Source organism: Semicossyphus pulcher, unplaced genomic scaffold (assembly GCF_022749685.1).
Source record: "Semicossyphus pulcher isolate SPU_LCO1_2020_fin unplaced genomic scaffold, fSemPul1.0.p SCAF_13, whole genome shotgun sequence".
In the NCBI taxonomy this organism is placed as follows: domain Eukaryota; kingdom Metazoa; phylum Chordata; class Actinopteri; order Labriformes; family Labridae; genus Semicossyphus; species Semicossyphus pulcher.
Window position 1 is genome coordinate 20,385,935 of NW_027211637.1, and position 10,412 is coordinate 20,396,346.

The following is a 10,412-nucleotide window of genomic DNA, read 5'->3' on the forward strand; positions in this document are numbered from 1 at the left end:
TCGCCTTGTTGCTCTCTCAGCTTTGGAAGGTGACCAGTCTCCTATCGAGAGTGATCAGATGGGCGAGGAGAGCTGCACTGGTGGCTCCACAGTGCCTGCGTCAGTGGCCAGAAGGTCTAAAGGGCTGATGGTGCTGGGCGAAGAGAAAAGGATCCTGCCAGAGTCCGGCGCCTGGCCCTCTCAGGGGTTCGCCTGCTCCCTGTGCAAACGGCTGTTCAGCAGCCTGCAGCATCTCAGGGAACACGAGTACCGCCACACCATGTCTCTTATGGCCTTGTCTCTGGACTGGCAGAGCATGCAGGGCCCGCAGCACCAACTTACCCAGTCCCTTCATCAGCCGCAGCCCCAGCCGCTCCACCTGCACCAGTCTCTCTACCGCCCATCAGCGGCCGAGCCCGCGCCCGCCCGCTACCTCTGCTCCCAGTGCCCGGCCAGCTTCACCCTCAAATCCAACGCGGACCGCCACGAGAAGACCATCCACTTCAAGAAGAAGCTGATGCAGTGCGTGTACTGTCTGAAACACTTCCGAGACCGCACAGACCTACACAGGCACCTGTCCTCGGTGCACTCCAAAGAGAGAGGACACACCTGCCCGGCCTGTGCCAAGGCTTTTAGCACCCAGAAGAACCTGGCTACACACGTTAAAGTGTGCTGCCAGATGGGGTCGGGGCAGGGAGGCGTGCTGGGAGGAAGCGGCGGGATGGAAATGTATCAGGGTGGGGGGGTTATTGATTCTCTGTGGAGGCTTTCTCATGAGATGAAAGTTGATCATAATCTCAGTATCAATGTGGAAAATTGAAACTGCAGGCTTGTGCGCGCACGTTAATACCCATCAATTAGCAGCGTACCCTCGCGCGTTGGACGCTCGCTCATGCCAAAAAAACAGCACTGTGGTGTCATTGCACTTGGAAAGAATCGTTCGACTTAACTTTAAATGTCTGTTGACATGATTATAAATAGTTATAGAGTCTTTTTATTTTACAACTTGTCAATTTCATGTAATTATTTTATTTTTTAAGAGGTGATTTAATATAAAAATGACAGCTTACATGTCAACAATGCACAATTGCTATGCAAAGCTGCTCTCAAATCGTATGTAGGTCTGTTTTTGTGCGAGTAGTTTGAGCGTCTAATCTCTGAACACTCAAACAGGTGAATTACTGTACGTGTCGGTGCCGGCTGGGAGGTGAGACAGGGGAGGGTGACGTCTCTCCGCCTCCCAGACCCAAACCACTTGTCTGGTTCTCTGTCGCCAGTCACCAGCCTGACTAAACTCTCCCTTTTAGGCAGAGGGATCTTTATCTTTGTGTCCAGCCCTGCATCACTGGCGGCACAAAGACACTTAGAAAGGCACAAGCTTTACACACACAACCACACCCCCTGCAGGATGTTTGTGGAACTGCAGCGAGGGGAGCAGAAGACCCATATCAGAATATTTCTCCTGCCAGAAATGGAGCAAAATTTTAACAACACTTATACGTATAAAACTCTGTAAGTTAAAAGAAAGTTAAAAAGGTAATTCTGTAACCTGCACTGGAGACATGAAAGTCATCTTACCTCCGGTCAGTGCTGTCAGATCAGTGCAGATGGAGGGGATGCACCGAACGACACAAAGCATGCAGAAACAATGGAGCAGTAGCGGCTCAGATGGGGGGTTGGGTGGTGTCGTTTTCTCTCCCTCTCTCTGCGTCCATCTCCTCCGTCCCAGATCTGTAAGTCTTGGAGAGGCTGAGCGTGGCTGGAGCTTGGACAGTAATTGGTCCTTCATGGCTCCGGCCCTTCTTAACCCCCTGACCTTTCCTCTGAAGAGGAAGTTGGGGCCGAGGGGCCAGATGATGCGCTTTAAACTAGACGAGCTTAGTGATGTCACCGCCTCAGGCTGATAGTGATGTGGTTGCGAGTAGAGAGGGGGGGGGGGGAAACGGGAGAGGATGGTGAAGACAGAGTCGGAATATTTTTCAATCAACTGGCTTCAAAATCATCACTAATGTGAACTCACACCAATTTCTGCCTAAAACAAATTGAGTTTACAGCAGGCCGATCCCCTGCAGCTTGTTCGTGATACAGCTCAGTCGTAAAAGGTTCATTGTGTATACCCATACTGTGAAACATCCACCTGTGTTTCTCTCTATTATGCCACGGTCACTCCTGTACATGGAAACTCAAATTCTTCGGGGCTCCTTCAAAGCAGAACTGGTGTCTACTGGGAACATCCCCCCGCCAGCCCCCACCCATGCTGTTGTGTTTATATACCAAGGGAACTCCCGAATGCCAAATCCTTTCTGATATAAAATCCCATTTCTCAGGTAGCACACCGAGTCCTGTCCAGCAGCTGAAACAGACTGGCAGGCTCGGGGAAGTCCAATCAGGAACTCCGCACACTCAGCCACCGAGGGCGGTTGAAGCAGACGCCGCGTGGCTGTTCGAGGGCATTTTTTCAGTTTGAATATGTGTTGTAAATATTTTAAAGATGTTTCAGGCTAGATTATGTTTTTTCTGATTGGAAAAAAACATGTACTGTACACAGAAATGTACGTTTTCTTAACAGAATGAGATTCTGCTTGTAGTTCTGATGCTTTAATTAAACTGTGATGGAAAATATGCAAACTTGTGTGTAGTTTCCGTCTCTTTTGTAGGCGCCTGTGCTCGCACAGTCGTTCCTTTCTTTGTCTTTGCATATGAAACATGTGAAAAAAGATGCTTAAACCTGTTTGATGCGTGCCTGCGTGTTTTTGTGAGTTTATTCGGAGCAGAAGTCGGTTTGCAGTTGGAGGTAATTATATTGTGTCACTTCCAGCTTATAACCCTTTAATGTGTTGGACCCCCTCCTTTATGGACAGTAGATGTGTGTGCGTATAGTACTGTGTGTTGTGCTTGTGCCCTTATAAATCCAGTCCTGATCTCTCATGGCCACATACAGTAAACCACACACACACACGTCCAAACACACACACACACAACCTGTTTCCTCGGGTGCCCTTCACCTGGCTTAAACACTATTTAAGTCTAGACCTTGAGATAATTGGCTTACCAGACCACTACATTAGACTGGGACACGGTATTAAAATGATTTGTTTATTATTTGTGTTTTCCGCTGAAGCCTCCCTTTGTGTGTGTGGTTTTATTTCCCAGCCTTCAGCCTCCTTGTCGTCGTCTGTGTTTGTCTCTCTGTCTGTGTTTTGCCGTCCATAGCAGAGACCTTCCAGAGTAAACCGAGGCAGACTGACTGTTGTGTCGTGTTTATAGTATCTCTTTGCCTTTATTGCTTTAGTATGGAGGAAGAGCTGTTGCCAGGGCAACTGTAGCTTTGACTGGGATCGGGGTGGCCATGGGAATTGATGGTACATTTCTAGACCATGCTGCTAATTAAATGTAATAACTGAAAAGTGACGTCTGGGTTTATTTAAACGAGACTCATTCAACACTAATCTTTTTTTTTTCTCTCCCTCTCCCTCGCCCTCCCTCCTTTGTGTCTCCGCAGTGAACGACTTCACGGTGATCCGTAAAAAGTTCAAGTGTCCGTACTGCAGCTTCTCTGCTATGCACCAGTGCATCCTGAAGAGGCACATGCGCTCCCACACCGGCGAGAGGCCCTACCCCTGTGAAATCTGTGGCAAGAAGTTCACCAGGAGGGAGCACATGAAGAGACACACGCTGGTGAGTGCAGCACGAATACCACCACTAGGGGGCAGTAAGTGACACTGTAAACCAGACACCATATAATCCATATAAATAATGGACGTTATGGCGGTGATGTCACTCATTGGTTTGTCAAACTGCCTTTTTGAGGCCTTGAAGTCGGCATTTGGCCGCCGCCATGTTGGTTTATTGGAGCCAGAACTATTTAATACAATAATAAGTATTTGGATGAGAGTGTGAAACTCCAGAGGAGCGAGGGGTTGGCAAACACCAAAAGTTCTCAAAAGTTAAACAGTCTACCTCCATGGCTCATTGGTTAGCTGGCTTATTAAAGATATAATCTCGAAGATTTTCATTTAAATAAATGTCTGTTAAGTCACTATCGCTGAGTGAGGTTAGACAATGGTGACTGAGCCTACGGCCCACTGATGAAAGCCTTTGCATTTGCAGTATATAGTATTATTACGGACTGGGTGGAAAAAATCACAAGCTGCGCCCAGTTAGTGACGTGTCTTCCATCACCCAGCAGTGGTTGGTGGTTGCTTTTCCGCTCTCTGCAAGTGTTGTGAGTAAACAGTAATCTTCTATGGCTGAACAAACAAAGAAAAGATCAATGACTACAGATACAACTTCACAAATAAGTGAAAAAGTTTGACACTCAGATGAAGGCAAACAAGGAAAGCGACCGTCAGCGAGGAAAATCAAGAGTTACAACGGTAACAAAGGGAGCCAACCTTATACGTCTGGTTATCTGGGACGTATGCGCCTGTAATAGCCTTTAATCGCCATTAGGTGCCGCCAAATTGAACAAAACGGAGAACTTCGAGAATATATCTTTAACTACCGTGTTTCCAACAGAATGAGATTCTATTTATGATGGTCGCTAACCTAAGTTGTTTATTTATTAGACTAAAGAAGCTACGAGAGCGTGTTGAACTTAGAGGACCCGCTGTTTGCTTGACCAAAACTGTGGGAGAATGAATAAATCAGCCGGAACAAATATATATCTATATATAACAAAGACTGAACAAGATAACAGGCCAGATTCAGTGAGCGCTGACAACGATACCTGCTAATGAGTTAATACTAGATTTTCACTCCCCAAAAAGGTTGAAACACAGACTTCTCGGACGGTCGGTGCCATAAACAGCTCACAAAGCCATTTAATTTGTTTGATATTTGCATGATGGCAGCAGCACAAACTTTCAGTTCAGTGACTGTTTGGCTGTTTTCACGTCTAGCAGACTACTAGCTGCACCGGCCTGACATTCAAAGCGACAGTGCTTCTTATTATGGGCAACTTTAAGGCTAAATATAATTTAAATAGGTGAGTGTTATAAGAATTCACCTCCCGTACATTTTATTTCTGCTGTAAAAATGGGCATTTTAACATGAAGCTTAATGGGGATTGTCTCACTGTTTGAACCAGCCTCGAGTGGCCACTCAAGGAACTGCAGTTTTTGGCACTTCCACATTAGCTTCATTTCTCAGCCCCTGAGGTTGCCGCTTGCTGTAAAACCGAAGTGTAAATTTATTTTGAATGATGTGTTTCTGTCCAACAGGTCCACAGCAAAGACAAGAAGTACGTGTGCAAAGTGTGCAGCCGCGTCTTCATGTCAGCAGCCAGCGTGGGAATCAAACACGGCTCGCGTCGCCACGGCGTCTGCGCCGACTGCTCCGGCCGGGGGATGGCCGCCCTGCTGGACCACAACGGGGAAGTGGGAGGAGACATCTCCCCGGAGGAGGAGCTGTATCCCGGCGACCGTTTCCACGATGACCAGGCGGAGTGCGACGGTGACGGAGAGGGGGAGGAGGAGATGATGGTGGAGGGGGACGGCGAGATGATGGGCGAGGGGGAGGAGGAGGGAGGGGGGAAGTGGAAGGACTCAGGGATGGGCGCTGAGGCACACAGAGCACTGGACAATGAGAAGGAGGAGAGCGACTCCTCGGCACAGGAGGGGGAGCAGCAGAACGGGAGCGAGAGGGACTTCGCCTGGATCTCCTAGAATCCGCCCGGCTCCTGTTGGCACCTCCTCCGACCTTCTCTGAAGATCTGTAACGATCTTTACAGCAGAATCCTCTGCTCCTTTTACCCACTCGTCCCAGCGTGGCGATAAAGGCCTTCCTTTGAACGGAAACGCTGTTGGGTGATGCGCGACAATGATCTAAAACCATCATGAAGAACAGACACACACACACACACACACACGCAGACACACACACTTAGGCCACTCTCTTCCTTGACTGCCATAGTAGAAGAAGAGTGGAGAAGAGATGGCTCGAGTGCAAGGCTTTTTCCGCTTACCTCCTTTACTTCTGATGCAGTGTTTTTCGTGTTTCTTTTTCTCGAAGGGTTCAGGCCAGAGTCCGGTAGTTTTCTACTCTGTCACAACAGGAATCAACGAGGACGCTGCCAAGGACGCTAAGACTGCAACTTTGTATGTTTGCCATCACAATCACCATGGAAACCAAGGATCACTGACAGTGTAGGGAAATAGCCAGAAAGGGAACGGAGAGGCTGTAACGTCTCTCTTGCGAGTGAAGGGAGAGTCTGAATCTATTGCAATGCTACGTGTGTCAGAGGAGCGGGCAGCCCGACGGCACACTGTTGATGCAGAGTCCTACTGCCACAGACTTGCACTTTAACGACAACTGACTCCTATCAAAGCCCTGAACCCGTGGTTTACATTTTTGATCCGATCTTTGCTTACCTAAAACAACTCGGTGACCGCACCTACCTTTAAGGATATACTTTATGTCCTCTTGACTGTTATCACGATATAAAAATCACTGAATCTTTGTGCAGATTGCTGTTTATAGAGCCTATGCCTTTCAGTGGGGTCCTTAATCTTTTCTTCACTTAAGTTTACCACACGGTTTCTATCAATCCATTCCAACAAATACAAAGATTTGACCAATGTACATACGATCTTTGGGATTTCAAAGGGGGAGAGGAGCGTGTGAGAGACAGAGAGAGATTGAAAGAGACGTTTACAGTGTTTAAATCTCTTTATATGGAAAAAGTGGACTTCAGTTTTTTTGCGTCCCTGTTTGGAAAAATCATTACAAGCACACATTCGATCCACGCGACCTACACACTCTTTCAGTCTCTCTCCCCGTCTCTGGTGCAAGCTCCTCTCACAGCGGAGGGCGTGATAATCGGACCTAAGGAGGATCAGCCTTTTGTTTTCTTTTTTTCTTCTCGGTCAGTCATGTGATTTCCAGTTCGTCGACACAGAATATGCAGACTCTTTCTATGGTTTCTTTTTTTCGGTGGTATATTTTCTCCGGCTTTGTGAGGTTTAAAGAAGAGGATCAAAAATTGTGCTTGAAATTCGTAAAAAAAGTGTAATATTAATTTGTTTTGTTTAACAGCTATTTATTGAAAAGTCTGTTTGTGGATGCCTAATTTTTTAAGAAGTCATTCCTTCCTTTTTTTCTTTCTTTGTGTGTGTGTGTGTGTGTGTGTGTGTGGTCGGACGGGATGTGTGTGTGTGTGTGTGTGCGCGAGAATGTGTGAGCGTCCAGTGTCCCAAAAAAAAAGTCTATTGATTTCTTCAGATTATTTCCTGTTATGTTATTGACAATTGAAGTGAGGCAGAAGTCTTATTCTTATCAGAACTATGATTACTGTTGTTGATGTTCCTATTATTAATTATTATTAAGTGCTGGATGCTAAGCTTTACTGTGTGTTCTTTTTTTGATATTTTATATCTTGTATAAGAAAAAAGAAGCTTTTATACTTTGCCTTGTTGTGGACAGCAAGCCATGGGGCTTTTATCGACCTTTTCTCGTGCCAGTTTACGCTTTTTTCTGTCGTACTTTTGCTTTTTTTACCAAGGGGAAAAACAACGTCACTGTCGAACCTCTCTGTTAGATATTGATTGAAACATATATTCCGCACACGCTTTTTTGCATCACTAATGTACACTAATTGATTATTATCGAACCAAAAACAATCTAGTACCTTGTATACATGAAGTGCTTTTGTTTCTGTGTGTGCAGGTGACTTTTTTGGATTTATTGCCGTGGTTAACCAGTTCTGTTGTTGTTTTTATTTTTTTTGAACCTGTCACTATTTGTCACAGTTTGAAAAAAAAAAAAGTGCACATGTTACGGTGTTGTGAATATGAAGGGCTGTGTGAAAGGACGAGTTAGATTTAGAAGACTTTAAATTTAGGTTCTAGTTTCTTCTGTCTCACGCCTCGCATGAAACACAATCAAGCAGAAATGCAGCCTGCAGACGAGACGCGCGCGTGTTGAGTCTGCATGCTGTATTTCTATCTGCCGGTGCTTTTACTGGCTGTACTTCATCATGGGGAAAGTGAGCACTGCAGCAGTTAACTCTGGGAAACATTTTGTTGCCAGTGCTGGTTGCACACATCAGCTGCCATGGACTGCACTTCCTATCAACCCCCGCTGAGAAACCCTCAGCACAATCTGATTTCTTCATCTCTGGCAACTGTGTTTGTTTTAATCGTGTTATTTATTCTGTTCTTGTTCGACCCATTAATCAGAAAGTTGTAAAGACAATGGGGTAGGATTTTTTTAATGAATGTCAAAGGTGGGTGTGGAAGGAGCCCATGATCGGTGACAAATCTCTGTCCTGTGGTGCTGTTGTGGCCACTGAGAGACATGTGGATGAATGTGTGACTCCCCGGCCCTGCGCTCTTCTCACGACCTGTGCTGTACGTCTTCTTCCTCATACTGGGTTGTTACTTCAGGAAAAAAAACGTCTGCCATCAACCCCTCAATATGTGCCTCAATGACATTTCACCTTGTGTGCTTGTGCGAGTGTTTGTTTCCGAGAGACGTGTTTGCGACGATGGATAGAGATTTTACTTAAAAGAAAACAAAAAATAGCGACTGATCAGATTAGAGGTGCAAAAAGTTTTTAGAGACAAATCATGATGGGCGACTCGATTCTCCTTCCCACCGTGTGTTTGATGACCTTTTGTGCCCTGATTCTGTGGTCTTAACTTGCATGCCTGTGCTCATTTTGTCATACCAAAGCGACGTCTTCGGCATCTGCACACAACTGTCTCATTCCACTCGATGCAAAACTGGAACTGTTTTCTCTCTTGCAGATGAATATGGGTATTCTTAGACGTGTACAAATTGCAATCCTCATTTAGCCTGTATAGCTTGATTCACACGTGCAAATCATGAAGCCATAGATATGGGTATATCTATATTATACTATATTTCAAAATTGGCGCTTTTTACTTTAGATTTTGTTCTTCTACTAAGAGTGATGTGTGTATACCTTCATATATATGAATTTATATTACTATTATATATTATTTATTTCTCTCTCAAGTTTCAGAGGGTCTTTGATTTGTAAAAGGTCGCACTTGAAGCTTGAGCTTTGTTTATTTTCATTGGGAATATTGTTCAATATGATACTGACTTTATATTGATGATTATCATAAACCTGTGTTTGTAACAAAATGTGTTAAATAATCAAAAAAACCTGTCCTGTTTTTACACCTGTTTTTGTTCCGGGCAGATTTAAGTGCTCTTGTGCAGATATTTTTTTCGGTTGATAGTACTGATCACAAACATTTTTACAGCCAACCATGAGCCTCCTGTTTTGATGTTGGGGCAGGCCCGGCGGCCGTCCAAGCCTCTTTCTAACTTCATGTTTAGTGGAAGAATTAGCTTGACTATTATTTGCAAAAACCAATCAGTCTCAATAAATTTTGAAATTGCTGCTGTAAAGAAGTGACCAAACGTGTGTGCTGTGCCTTTTGTTTTCCGTGTCATTACCGGCTGCTGTCCACAAGGGGGCGGAATAGACAAGTCAAAGAAAGCAGACACAAAGGATGAATCCTGTCTATCGATCTTACTCGATTATAAACATCCTGCACTCATTCATCCGCATTAAAGATAAATTAAGAACCAGAGCAGCCCTCTTCTTCCATTCAGGTTTATTTTCTTTCCATCACATTACATCACATAGATCACATTATCAGCATCATACATGGTCATCCATCTTTTCGAGCACTAGTTATAGGCTTGACATTCACACAAATACTCCTTGAGTGCACCACTCCTCACAAAGTGCTTCCTCCGTGTGCGTGGGACCGCTGATGAAGAGCAGAGGCAGAGCCCACACGCTGGAGAAATCTTGCCCTCCAGTGACGACCCAAGGCTGACGTCACGTTTCCTTCAAAACGCCGTTGTGTGTTTCAGGCAGCGAGGAGGATTCTCTTTTACTTTAAGAGGGGGAAAACATCAGCCTTGGGTTATCAGATACTGAAAGGGGAAATCTAACACATAAACCTTTCAGTGTTTTATCTCCTATAACAGAAAAAAAAATGAACAGGGGAAAAAAAAGAGCGATGCTAGACATGCAAAACAACCTCAAACTCAACCAGACAATCAATCAATCAATCAATGAGAAAACAAGAAGGAAAACAAGCATGTTTTCACAGCAGCCAGTGTATGGCTCAGTAAAAACACAAGGAGAAAAATAACAACGAACAATAAGAGCACAGAAGAAGAAGAAGCAGAGGATTGAGTGGAGCTGCCATTGCAATGCATTACATTACATTTGATTTGGAAGGAGATCTATTGGCTTTGCTGCTGCTGGTTTACACACACATGAAAACTGACATTCAAGAAAGCAGCACATACATTTTTTGACATATGTGGAAAAAAAATATGAAGGCTATTTTTTTTTTTTATGCACATTTCAAGGGTTTTTAGTTTAGCTTAATATACTGGGTAAAGGCTTGGGTGGGACCACAGTAAAGCTGGATAGCACGAGA

The 10,412-nt window shown here is 44.9% G+C and overlaps 1 protein-coding gene across 2 annotated transcripts in view; it reads left to right on the top strand.

The window, feature by feature from the left end:
• zbtb46 (zinc finger and BTB domain containing 46) overlaps positions 1–9,579 on the top strand; it is a 61,233-nt gene extending 51,654 nt beyond the window's left edge. Inside the window, exons 7-9 of one of the 2 annotated variants that reach the window (XM_069660590.1) lie at positions 21–137; positions 3,482–3,657; positions 5,202–9,579. In XM_069660590.1, coding sequence (XP_069516691.1) covers positions 21–137; positions 3,482–3,657; positions 5,202–5,645 — 737 coding nt within the window. In that variant the 3' untranslated portion in view covers positions 5,646–9,579. The remainder of the gene's footprint in view (positions 1–20; positions 138–3,481; positions 3,658–5,201) is intronic. The other variant, XM_069660589.1, reaches the window with a different exon arrangement.
• The last annotated feature ends 833 nt before the right edge of the window (positions 9,580–10,412 follow it).